Source organism: Capra hircus, chromosome 13 (genome assembly GCF_001704415.2).
Source record: "Capra hircus breed San Clemente chromosome 13, ASM170441v1, whole genome shotgun sequence".
Classification (NCBI taxonomy): domain Eukaryota; kingdom Metazoa; phylum Chordata; class Mammalia; order Artiodactyla; family Bovidae; genus Capra; species Capra hircus.
The window spans coordinates 35973293-35987175 of NC_030820.1; the positions used below are offsets into that span (position 1 = coordinate 35973293).

General features: G+C 38.9%; 1 protein-coding gene across 1 annotated transcript in view; it reads left to right on the forward strand.

The window, feature by feature from the left end:
• Positions 1-13883, forward strand: part of ARMC4 (armadillo repeat containing 4) — a 171130-nt gene that overhangs the window by 1326 nt on the left and 155921 nt on the right. Inside the window, exons 2-6 of the mRNA XM_018057216.1 lie at positions 2651-2913; positions 9023-9180; positions 11497-11698; positions 12323-12429; positions 12597-12733. Of these exons, the coding sequence (XP_017912705.1) occupies positions 2690-2913; positions 9023-9180; positions 11497-11698; positions 12323-12429; positions 12597-12733 (828 nt within the window). The 5' untranslated portion in view covers positions 2651-2689. The remainder of the gene's footprint in view (positions 1-2650; positions 2914-9022; positions 9181-11496; positions 11699-12322; positions 12430-12596; positions 12734-13883) is intronic.

Genomic DNA, 13883 nt, shown 5'->3' on the forward strand with positions numbered 1-13883 from the left:
GACTAAGTCATGTCCAACTCTTTGCAACCCCGTGGATTGTAGCCTGCCAGGCTCCTCCTCTGTCCATGGGGTTAACCCAGCAAGAATACTGGAGTGCGATGCCACTCCTGGAGTTCCTTCTCCAGGGAATCTTCCTGACCCAGGGATCGAGCCTGCATCTCCTGCTTGGCAGGCAGATTCTTTACCACTGAGCCACCAGGGAAGCCCCAGTTTTTTCTTAGGCCTTCTTAGGTCAAACCTGTCCATTGCTGCAGCTCCTGGGTTTCTTAGACTCAGAACAACAATTTGAATAGTGTCAAATATGTTACACACGTTCGTAGAAAAATTTATCGTGATAAAAAAAGGAACTTTTTGCATTTCTTAGCTCCTTTTTAAGTGTCTTCCAGAAAATTAGTATCTGGTATGTGGACTGCTATAGCCTTATGTAATTTCACATTTTTTAAAAAAAAGGTACAAGAAGGAAATGATTTAAATAATAACTTTATAAACTGAAACAAATTAACCTTTAGTTTAAAAACAAACAGAACCATCCACCTGAGCCTTTCTGTATGAAATAGATCTATCTGCACTTTCTTTCATAGTATTGGGAAACTCAAGAGTGTCACACATAAACATCAGTGCTTGCGTATGTGTTCAGAATCTAGCAATAGAAACTGGAATACTAAAATGAATGCACAGGACAAATTTATACATTTTTGGTATTCATTTTATTTCACTAGCAATTTTACAGATATACATATGTATGTGGATGTATATTATGTGTATGTATGTATATTATGTTGTTCTAAACTTTTTCTGATCCAGTACTTGCTTCTTATAATATTTTGTAATGCTCACTTTACTCTTCTGAAATCAAAATCATAGTTTTAAATCTCAATGGTGCTCTAACTGTAAAATAAAAGAAGATAATTGTAATAAAATATCAGCATGCAAATGCTCAGGTAGCAGAATATAATGAAGCCTGGTGTGCTGAAGTCCATAGGGTCACAAAGAGTTGGACACAACTCAGCGACTGAACAACAAAATCAGTTACTCCAGCCTTATGTTGAATTGCTGTGTATGCAGTGACCCCAAATACAGTTATGTCACAAACTTAAATTGTGTGACTAGAATTTCAGTCAATGATATGATTTTGCAAAATGCTGACCTCCTGGTAAAGGTCCATATAAAAGAAGTATTTACAACCATCCTTTGATTTATATGGTAGTTTCAATTCTGGAAAATTGAATGCATATTTAAACTGTGAAAAATCCTTTGTGATTATTTGTAAAGTAGCAATAGGTTGTAGGCTCAGGTATGAATTATCTGAAATTGGTTACGTGCTAAATGTTGGAGGTTGCATCATAGTTCTTCCTTCTAGGGAACCGTCTTGCACATGGCAGGACATCTGGCATTCTCTGTCTTCATCACTAAATGCTCACAATGTCCCCTATCGTTTTGGTAAGAAAACATCTGTACGATACTTCTTTACTGCTGTTCAGCAGCCAATACTGCCCAGTCAAGGACCTCTGATCTAGATGTCCCTGATACTGGATTTGAAGATATAACAACAGAAAGGAAAGTAAAATCTCCAAACCATTTCTATAAAATCTTGGTTCTGAGCTTTTGTAATAATTATGGGAAGCAGGAAGCTAGTTATATTTTTTATTTAACTTTTAAACCATTCTTCTATCATTCCAGGTGAAAGGTTTTAATGATCAGTGTTAATTGCCAATGAGAAAATAAACAAGTATAGATGATTTGAAAAAAAGACAAAGTTCCATAATATAGTAATATCAGGACTTATTTATTAACTTGGCTCTTATTTAAGTGTGCAGATAATGTTATCTTTTCAGATACCTCTTTTAAAGGCTAATTTTATTGAAAGTGAAATTTATTTCAATTTGTTTTACATTTAAATGCTAGAATCCTCTGATAATCAATTTAGATAAACAGGCTAAAAAGATTCTCATTCATGCTCACATTTGCTCTTAAGTTATGAATTATGATAAAATATTCTGAGCAGGATATATGCAGGGAGTATGGAATTTTAATTACTCAAATATGTTGACTAATACCATCAATATGTACCTTACCAATTTTCAGAAAAAAAATTCTATTTTACTTAATGTTCTTATTCCATTTTTTATGAATTCTGATGGCATTTGGGGAACTTTCATCAGCCATCATTGCACAGATACAGATACATGTTACAACAAAGAATGACAGAATTCAGTTTAATAGCATAATTCTAAACAACGTGTGACACAGCTCAAAAGAGCATCTCTTATAATTGCTGGCCCCAGCAGAGCTGCAAACCAGAAGCCATGCCTCCTCCGATTCTTTTTTTTCCGCTCTTGGACTTTCCTGTTTCTATTTTCTGACCGGAATTCTCTGTCTTAGGCTGAAAATGAGAAAGAAGTTATTCATTCCAGGGCAGGCAGATACTGGAAAATCTTTATGTCCTTGGGTCTGATTTACTTAAAGCTGGTTCAGGGAACACTATTTTATTGACTTGAAGAGCAATTGGATAATTAAAAAAAAAAAATCCGTCTCTAAGATGAACAAGCAGAATGTGGGTTGGGTAAGTACTAGCTTAAAATCTTGAAAATGAGAAATGTTCCGCTAGGAAGATGGATGCTATTGTCTCTCTCTCTCTGCTCTGATGCAGTGTGTGTGCTGAGCTCAGGTTTGAACATCGTGGGATCCCATGGGCGTGGCACTGACCAGGTCTGCGCAGTGGACTGCTGCGGGGCATGGGGCTAAGACCCTGGAAGTTACTCCTCTCAATGAGGCTATAGTGAAGGAAATTATTATGTTTGTGGAGAGTTTTATCTATAAATATCCCCAAGAGGCAAACTATGTTTTTGTAGAACCGCTGGAATGGAAAACAAATTTGGACCCCTCAGCATTTGGATCAGGCTATGCTGTCAGGTAAGCCAGTGAATTGCTTCTAGAGTTTAATGTCTTCGGTTGCATGTTTTTTATTGATTGGTTGTAGGTTTAAGGCAAATCGCTTAACCTAGGTGAATCTCAGAAATCTCAGAAACCTGGAGGCACTTGGGTGAAATCTGAGGATGTGTAGTTTGGCCAATACCCTGTTTATCTAATTTTTACATTTGAATTTTCTTTTGATAGGGAATATGTTTCCAGGTCACTGCACTCTCCAACATTTGCTATTGCTTTGTGAATGGTCTTTCCACTCACACGAACTGCCAGATGCCACCAGGCATTGGTTTCATGACCTGAGATAAAGACAAAACCCCTTCTGGTATTTACATCTGTAAAATCTGTGGGGCAGCAAAGGGAGAATGGTACATTTTGCTTAATATAAGGAAAAGACCTCTTAACAATTAGCATTGTCCTTAAATGAGAACCTTCCAAATCTGAGATTCAAAAAAAAATCCTACCTCTACCTCAAACAGCAGGCTAGCAATTTATCTCTTTTGATCATAGCTAAATATATATTTTATATAAATTACATAGGTTTATATAAATATAATTATACTTGTATAAAATGTATTCTGTAAGTATACATTGTAGATGATAAATATATGTAAATTCATATATTCTTTTTTTGGGGGGTCACCTTTAGTTTATGTGTCACTTTAGGCATTCTGACCCTCTCCCTTTGTTCCTCTTCAGTTGTGCATATGAACTTTCAAAGTCTGATCTTATGAAAAACAGTTCTCTGGCCAAAGTTTGCTATACATGCCTTTTCCATTTGGGATTATTTTTGAGCATAAACTCAGAATTTAATTTTTAGAACTGTAAAATCATTCTTTTTTTAAAAAGTCTTTATTGAATTTGTTACCATATTGCTTCTGTTTTATGTTTTGGGTTTTTGGCCACGAGGCATGTGGGATTTTAACCCCCTGATTGGGAATCAAACCTGTACCCCTTAACTGGAAGTCTTAAATCACTGGACCACCAGGGAAGTCCCTGGAAAATCATTCTTGAACTTTATTTCAAGGGTGCTTTGGTTCTGATATCATGGTCTATTTTCTCTCTGAATTTTCAGAAATCTTTTTTCAAAATTATATTTTATGTTTAACTGTGCTAATGGTCACTTTCTCCCAAAGTGTTTTATTTCTCTCACCTGAGTTCAGTGTAGCATCAAGCCGGATGTTTGGACATTTTGGCACCATGTATGTTTTGAACCAGCTACCCCTTTGTTGTCTTGCTTCTGTCAAGTTTACCATGCAGCTCTTCGGTGGGCCAGTTTTTCTATTTGTCATTCCTGTTTCTGACCTTGGTTGATGATCTCTTTGATGATGGAAGAAATGAGAGAGGTGTGATAGTAGCCGTTGCTGCGTAGGGTGGAAACTATTCCTGTGTGTCTTGATGGAAACCAGGTAGATACTGACTGACCCAAAGAAGGCAAAAGATATAGCTGAGATTTTGGTGTTCATTGTCATTTAGTTGCTAAGCCATGTCCGACTCTTGCGACCCCATGGACTGTAGCCCACCAGACTCCTCTGTCCGTGGGATTCTCCAGCCAAGAACACTGGACTGGGTTGCCATTTCCTTCTCCAGGAGATCTTTCTGACCCAGGAATTGAACCTGGGTCTCCTGCATTGCAGGCAGATTCTTTACCGACTGAACTATGAGGGAGTGAAGGAGAACACCAAATGCTCTCACATCCAGGTCTTGACCCACTCTGTGCTCTATCCCTTAAACCAAGGAACCTTCAGCACCCAAAGTCACGTGGTGTTTGGTCCATCCAGCAGCACATCACGTGATGTAAACCAGCGACGCCCTCAATGGCAAGAATAACGTGTAATTAAACAGTCCCTCTGCCTCTTTCTTTGCTCTTTGGTTCATATGTACTCTTTTGCTTAGCTGCAGGGCCTTAGAACACATTTATTCATTTATTTAAAGTGGAGGAAGCCCCCTAGTCAAGATTCATATCTGTAAGACCACGTGGATACCCAAGTCATCATCAGAATTTAAGCCTGGAGTTTCCAGACATGTTTCTACGAAATAGTAATACCCTTGGATGTTTCAGAACAAAGGCAGATTCTTCTTGGGATGATTCATTCTCTCAGCCATCTTCTTCCAAAGCAAGGCAATTTTCATCTATACCAAAACTCTGTTAAAGCAGCCAAATGACCCCCCCGCCCCGCTTTTGCTGATCTCTGCAGATATATTGGAGACCACACTTTTATGTGTGGCCTTACTTCTCAGTTGCTGTGCATCCCCAAGAGCACACTCTGTAGCCATCAACACAGGTGTGATGAGCCTTCTTCTGAGCTTGACTTGTTGGCATATGATGTCAAAACTGATCCTTTAGTCACACAGTGAGAAGTTTTATGTTTCATCCCCCATCTTCTTTCCTTTTATGCAGTTGGTTATTAGTTGACTAGATAAGCACTAAAGAGATTCTGTTATCTCCTTTAGACTCATTCCCGAGGTGCTCCTGTTCATCCTGTATTATCTCTCCACATTCAGTGTTGAGGAGGAAATATCTCTGCTTTCATTTTGATGGAAATCGTAGGTCTCTTTTATCAGTTTCCAGTTGTTGTTTTTTTTTGTTATCACACAGGATGAGATTAATAATCTTCCTAAAACACCTTCCGTGAATCCCAAATCACTGTAAATTAAGGACAGGTGACAGCACTCAGTGGTGACACTATCTGTGGGTGATACCCAGAACTTAATTACTTAGAGTCTCTACAGAGTAGCTTGGGCATTTTTTTCTTGTTTTAAAAAAAATTCTGTTTTATATTAGAGCATTGTTGATTATCAATGCTGTGTTAGTTTCAGGTGGACAGCAAAGTGCTCAATACTCTGTAATAGCCTAAATGGGAAAAGAATTTGAAAAATAATCGATTCATGAATATGTATAATTGCTAGTTATTTTTGAATAGTTTTTTATTTGCTTATTTGCCATCTGTAAATCCCTGTTAGTGCTATGTATGTTAAGTCCTTTGCCCCTTTTCTTTTCTTTTTTATGATTTTTATTGGAGCATAATTGCTTTACCATGTGTGTTTCTACTGTACAGCAAAGTGAATCAGCTCTACGTATACATACATCCCCTCTTTATTGGACGTTTTCCCATTTAGGTCGCCACAGAGCATGGAGTAGAGTTCCCTGTGCTATACAGCAGGTTCTCATTCGTTGTCTATTTTACACACAGTATCAACAGTGTATATATGTCAGTCCCAATCTCCCAGTTCATTCCACCTCCTCTTTCTCCCTTAGTATCCATATTTTTTTTTAATTGGGTAAGCATTCAGAATCACTTGGTGAAAATGATGTTACCTGTTCTTTCCTCCCCTCTGGTAGAACTAGGATTTTTGAATCATGTCTGCTTAAATATTGCTGTATGTTAGTTGTGAATGACTGTCTGCTGTGTCTCAGTTGTTATAAATAAATGATTTGGGAGAAATTATATGCTGATATAAGTTCTGTGTGGATGAGACATCAAGACATTGGAGCAGGACACCTCCTCTGTTGGAAATGCACATTTCACATCCAATTCATACCTTTATGGTCCTTAATCTTCTGATCAATATCACTAAGGGCTGAAACACATGATCTCCAGCCTTAAAATGGTATTGTTCGATGAGACAATGATTATTTTATTTTGATAAAATTTGAAAGTCACAGATCAGTGGCCTGAAATTCTGTTACTGAACTCTTTGCTTCTCGTCCCTGAGAGTTACTGAATAGTTTCTCAACTATAGCCTTATTTCCTATGTTACTATTCAGATGTATATCTGTGGAGTAACTACTGTGTTCTGGGCATGGAACTTGACTTTGGGGATTAAATAAATGAGACATTTTTCCTGCTCTCTATTGTATAAGCTGAGCATTTTTAGCTCCCTCCTCAATTCCAGTTTAAAAGTCTCTTGATCAGGTCGATGGATTTCATTTATTCTTTCATTCTTCTTAACCTTATCAAGATGTCTACAGTAGTTTTCTTCAAAAAGAGCTCTGTCTTCAGGGCTAGAGACTGCGAGCCTGAAATGGGAGCCTGATTTTCAAGAATCCTCTCGGTCGCCGGCATTTTAGCCCCTCCGGCTCTGTTCAGCTGCAGGCTTCAGCTGGCAGGACAATGAAACATGTCCCCATGCCCTGCCATTCTCCTGGTCTCCCCAGGAGTTTCACTTTCTCAATGTCAGGAGCTTGATCCTGTGAATATTCATTCTGCCTGTGACTTCATCCTCTCCTCATCCCTTCTGTACCAGTGGCCCTGCCCACAGGCCTCTAAGACCACTCCTCAGTCCTAAGGGAGTTCTTTCAAAAGCTTTATTCCGGGGAAAATAAACATTCTGTAAATTATGCCCAGCACTGGCAAATCTAAAACCGTTTTGCTCCTTCATTTATTCCTCGTGCATCTGTCAAACACCTTCTGTGTGCAGTTCCTCTTCAAGGTCCTGGGAACAGAGCAGTGGGGGAGACTAATGAAGCTCCTGTATTCCCTTCTGGTTGCTGCTACAGCAAATTACAATGCACTTAATGGCTTAAAACAACATGGGTTTAAATCTTACAGTTCTGAAGGTGACAAAATTTCTAAAAATGAGTGTGGGCAAGTCTATGTTCCTTCATTCTTGCCTTCTGCAGCTTCTAGAGGCCGCTTGTATCCCTCAGCTTGTGGCCCGCATCACTGAACCCTGTTTCCATTGTCATGTTGCCATCTCTGACTTGACCCTGCTCCCTGCCTCTTCTGAAGATCCCTTTGATTACCTTGACCCACCTAGATACCCCAGAGCAGTTGTCTCATCTCACAGTCTTTAATGTCAGCCATCTGCATAGTCCCTTTTGCCACATAAGGTTTAGGGACACCCCCCGTCCCCCAGTTTTGACCCTCTTCCTATTTTAGTGAAATAGGAATAGATTGACTGAGTCTGTCAATTTACTTTTTATGATGAACTGTCAGCATCTCACAACTGTTTATCTGTGTTACAATTTAAAATAGCAGGTCTTGAGACTTGCCTGGTGGTTTACTGGCTGAGATTTTTGCCTTCCAACGCAGGGCTTCCCTGGTGGCTCAGACGGTAAAGAACCTGCCTGTAATGCAGGAGACCCAGGTTTGATCCTTGGGTCGGGAAGATCCCCTGGAGGAGGGTATGGCAACCCACTTCAGGATTCTTGCCTGGAAAATCCCCACGGACAGAGGAGCCTGGCAGGCTATAGTCCTTAGGGTCACAAAGAGTTGGATGTGATTGAGTGACTAAGTACAGCAGGGAGTGAGGGTTCCATCCCTGGTCAGGGAACTAGATCCCCACATGCCTCAGCTAAGACCCAGTACAACCAAATAAATAAATAGATACATATTTAAAAAATAAAAAATATCAGATGTGGACACTTTTACTAGAGATTATCAGTATTAGTGAAAAACTGGGCAGTTTACATAATGTTGTAAGTAGTATACATATATCATGGCCTTAAAAAAACAATATTTTAGAAATGACAACCTAAAAAAGTTAAAATGGGAAAAATACCGATTTAAAAGAGCTAACAATTTCTGATCAGGATAAAGCCTAGTTAGAAAAACTGCTTGTTATCCTAAAGTAAACCAAATTAGGGGTTTGGAGGGGGGAAATAATCCGCAGAGAGGATCTAGTTTGTCTTTTTCATAGCACTTTTTTTTGGCGGGGGAGCTCAGAAACAGAGTAGCCGAGAAAGTTCCTAACTACTAATTACTGTGGAGTAAAAATTTTATAAATAAAATAACATTGGAAATCCAAAAAACATAAATGATTCCCACAGAACTAGTAATTTTAAAAAAGATGTCCAATGCATTGTTAGAAAAACAAAACCCCAAACTGTGAGTTTACATAGGTATTCAGGAGATTGCTAAAAAATTTTTTTCCTGGATATATCATATTGCTGAAGTAGTTTGGGGATTTAAGGGCCTAAAACTGGATGAAAGTGGGAAAATAGATGAGCTTCTAACAAGACCTATTCATATTCTCTGTATTTTATCATGAGACATGGAAATAATGTGTTGAGATGTCTTAAATTAACTTCTACTGGCATTCAGGTAACCCTAAGCCTTCAAGAAAAAAAAATTTTTTTTTTTTCATTTTTTAGTGGAACAACAGTCAAGTCAGAAGAAGTTGATAAAAATGGAGAGCCTTTGCTATATCTCTCTGTACCACAAATTAAAATTAGGAGCTTTGGGCAGCTGTCACGTATGTTATATATTGCTAAAAATATGAAGCTGAAGGAAGCGCAAGCATGTATTGAAGGTGATATTTATACTCCACTCTGTGATTTGAACTTTCAGAAACATGATCTTCAGGGCTGGGGAGGGAATCATTTGTTATAGTCTCTTGAAAAAGTTCTCTAAACTAAAAGGTAAAAAGTACTAAGTTCAGCTTCATAAAAATGTCCTTGATTTTTCTTGGCTGAAATGTTATGTTCATATCAGCTTTCCACTTTAAATGAAAACCCTAATGCTTTACCATTAGTCAACTTCTAGATTTCTAATCTCTGTGTGTGGTTTAAAGCGAGCCTTCTTAGTTTCTGGAAAGACCCGTGGCCTTTAAGGTTCATGTCAGGGAAAGAGACAGATGTCCAGGGCCAGCGTTAGGAGCCATCCTCTCTCATTCTGCTGTACCAGATGGTGATCAGTTTCCTTTAAAATGAACGTAGCCCCTTCCTTTAGCAGAGAACCCATAATAATCTCACTTCCCATTTGTCTCAGCCCAAATACACAGCTTTCTGTGAATCATTACATTCATTCAGTGGGAAATATTTTTCCTCTTCACTAAAGTTATAGAATGTTATTCTTATTGCCTAATCATCTGACATGCAAAACAGAATGTGATTGCCTGCTATAACTGGGCTTTAAATATTTCTTATGAGTAGAAATACCTAATAGTAGGTAATTATGTCATTTGTGTGCTTTGCTTCTTTGTCATCATGTGACGTGTGGTTCCCAGGCATAATGTACATGGGTTCTGTCTCTCATCATTCTTTGCCATTATCTGTGTCTGTGAGGTAGAAAGTTGCTCATTTTATATTCTTTTAATTTTTTGAAAGATGTGAACCTTAGGACAGCAGCTGCTTTTTATGCCTTGTCTACTCCTCCTATACATCAAAGCTACTTTTCTGAGGAGGGATGATATCTTGAGAATAAAACTGAATTTCAGAAGAGTTAATTGAGGGCACAGCCCATTCATTAAATTCAACTTAATCTGTAAACTTAAATCCACAAAGTGTTATATACCCAATCTGGCTAATTATGCAACTTTTGCTGCATTTTGCCCTTTCTGTAAGAGTTCTAGGTAAAGCTCTTAGTTTTAGGTCCAAATTGTATAGTACCTGGCAGTTTGGAAGTCAGCTTGTGTCTTTCCCCAGAATTCACCTAATATTTCTCTTCATAATCTTTAGAGATGACAGTTGTAAGGTGATGAATGGAGATGCTCACTAAGTGCTTGGTCCCTGGGTCTCCTTCTCGTGATGCCGCACCCTACCCCATGCAGGTTTTTCTAACAGCCCCCAGCCTCTCCTGCTAACAGTCCATTTCCTATGGGAAAGTTAAAAACCATTGCTGTCTTCTCTTCATGTCCATCAGGTCATGCTTTCTGAATTAGTCCCATGGGCATTGCCCCTCAATCCAAATGCATACATATTTTCATCTGACTTGAATTTTTCCTTCCTAAACATGGTTTTGCCCATTTCTCCCTGATTTTCAACCATATAGTTTTTTGAAAGTGTTAGTGGCTTAGTCATGTCCAACTTTTTGTGACCCCCCATGTACTGTAGCCCGCCAGGCTCCTCTGTCCATGGGATTCTCCAGGCAAGAATACTGGAGTGGGTTTCCTTTCCCTTATCCAGGTGATCTTCCCAACCCAGGAATTAAACCTGGGTCTCCTGTATTGCAGGCAGACAGACTGTTTACTATCTGAGTCACCAGGGAAGCCCCAATTTGGCCTTTATTAAATTCTGTTTTCAACACCTCCAGATTCAACTTTCAGCCTTGGTTATGAGTTGGTATTTAAATTTTTCACTATAATTTTAGCATTTAGGTAAATACTTGTTATATTTGTTTTCCCAGTTAACATCTAAGGACATTGGAAATATAAGCAGTTCAAACAGGTGGAAAAGATTGGCAGTAGATCTGTAGACTGAGAAAAACATGCTGTTTTGGAGAGAAAACATTTGTGAATACTGTTCACTGATACACACACAGTTCTAGTGATCATTTTTCTAAAGAGACCAATATTTCTCTATCTTCAAATCAATTCTGGATGTATTAATTGAATGCCTATTCTGAATAAGGCCCTATAGTCAACTTAAACAGACCTCTTGGCTTCTGGCCTATTAGGGTGATGACATATATACATGATATTATAGCACAAGGTGAACATCTCAAGAGGAGTAAGAAGGTTTCTAAGTATAGTAGAATCTGGGAAATAGAAGTTAATTCAAATTGGGTCAGTCAGAGAAAGTTTAATGAAATAAACGTGTTAGAGTGGGCTCTAAAGGACTTGATATTGTATATGGCTCTAGTAATAGACAAGAAGAAGATAATTTTCAAAATTTACTTTTTTGGTCAGCAAACAGAAATCCAGTAGCAAAAATCTTGGGCTTGGAGTATAATATAATAAATGAAAAAAATGGAAACTCATTTGTGTCTAGTATTCTTGACAAAATTACCAAAGATAATGATTCTGAAAATGAGATTAAGATGAAGATTGCCTTGCAACTCAAGCAGCTGGATCTGCACTTACTCAATCATTCTCTGAAACATATTTCCTTGTGAGTCTTTCTTTTTTTTTTTAAGAAACCTTTGAAAATGGGTTCTAAAAAGTACTTTTAGAGCCTTAGAGGAAAACATAAGAAAAATAATGTTTAGAAGTGTTTGCTATTGATTTAACATTACATTATTTGGAATAAAATTTCAGTTTTTGCACAAATATTTCTAGTTCCAAATAGTAAAATTTTCAGCTAAAACATTCTAGTAGAAATTCATCTAGTTCTGAAGCCATTATGTGGCTTTTTATCCCCAAAGTCTCTTAAATCATTAGATAAATTTTAAAATTATAATACACTTATGTAGAGTTTGTCAGATTTAAAACTTGTTCATCTTTCTAGTCTTTTCTAGTACTTTAATACTTTCATTAAGAAATGAAGTGACTATTTAAATGAGTATTTACATTCAACATTCTCAGCATTAAATGCAAATCACTAATTTTTTAATGTCTGGCAGTGTTATGAGATTGTAACATGGTTAAAATTCACTACAATTTTGTTGATGTATAATTTAACTGATATTTTAATTATAAAAACAATATTATCCAATATAATAGAATGTTTTCTTGTTGCTTTCTATGGATTCTCTTTTAAAGTATTTAAAATGAATTTCTTAAACATTTATTTCAGAGAGATACGATTAAATCCAGGGGCTGTGAAGAATGACATAGAGCTGCTTAAACAGTTCTCAGGAAAGGGAGAACAGACAGTCTTGGAATCTATCGAGTACACCTCAGGTTCATGTTACATTCTGTTTGTCTTCATAATTACATTTTCAAAATGCTTCAATAGCTAAATATTTAAGAAACAAAAACTTGAAATATCAATCCTGTTTTTTGAAGCCAAGCTATGTTACAAGTTGAGGCTAAGGAGCTCCTTTTACTTGTGTGATAATTGGTTTCAGATTATGAATTTTCAAATGGATGTCGAGCCCCACCTTGGAGACAGATTAAAGGCGAAATTTGTTACGTGCTGGTGAAACCTCACGATGCTGAAACTTTGTGTGTTACTTGCAGCAAAGAAGGAGTGTTTTTAAATGGTGTAAGTAATTTTTTAAAAAAAACTAGTATTTTCTTTACTCCTGAGGTTGATTTGTAAGTGCAGGCATGTCTCCAGGATTCAACCCCAAAACCAGGCAATTGAAGGATTGTCCTGTGGGATTCAAGCAGATCCCTTTGCTGTGTTTGCTGCCTCAGTGTCCCCTACAGGTCCTCAAGTTAGCGTTCTAGGAAGTCACCTTCATAGTGACCCATTCGGCTATCTAAAACTAAAACCTCTTTAACATGATCAGTTCGCTGATTAATGATACAAGTATTAGAGGGAAAAAAATAAGTCAAAAAAGGAGCTCCAAGGTAATGCAGAAGCCATAACTGGCTTCTGTCCTCAGCATTGATGGGACCAACAAAAGAGAGGAGGGGGTCCACAGAGGAGGGGCTCCTGCAGAAGGGACCCTGCTACCCAGGGAGGGGCTTCCAGGCTGTGCTGGGACCTCAGCATCTCAGGACAGTGCCTGCACGGAACTGGGACTTATACCTCTGAAGAGTGGGCCCTGCTTGCATTTGGTAGTGGTTCCTTAGATGCCCAGAGGGTCCCCACAGAGCTGGGGCTCACACATCTGCAGAACAGGCACCTCCAGGCAGCGCTGGTCCCCTTGGAGCCCAGGTATCTCCCTGAAACCAGCTGGGGCCCCTGAAGAGTGGGTGCTGCCCAGTTAGCAACTGGCATCTCAGGGGCTGAATAGGATTTGACAGAGCCAGGTCTCTGAGGAGGGGCCCCAGCAGCTGTTGCTGGTGTTCCTGAGGGATCCTGATGAGCCTGGTTCTGGGCCTCTGGGAAAAGCCCCCAGAAACTAGAACCAACTGTTGCTACTGGAAGCAACTGCCACTGTGGGGTGAGGGGCCGTTGCTGGGTGACTCTGAGAGGACGTAGGAGGGAGCAAGTCCCTCCTGCCTTGTCCAGCCTCCCCGGCGACCTCTCCCCTCTTGCTGACGGAAATTCAGCCGGCCTGGCAATGGAGAAACAGCTCTACAGACTTCGGCCCGAGTGTCAGCAGAGTGTGGGTGGGTGGCCCTCCACCTGAGGGAGGTGGCACATGGCCTTCTAAATCTTCTGGATTAAACCCTGGATGTTGAGGCCCACACCTACTTTACTGAACTTGGCTGGAAGGAGCAGCTCAGCTTTCTTCTCTGCA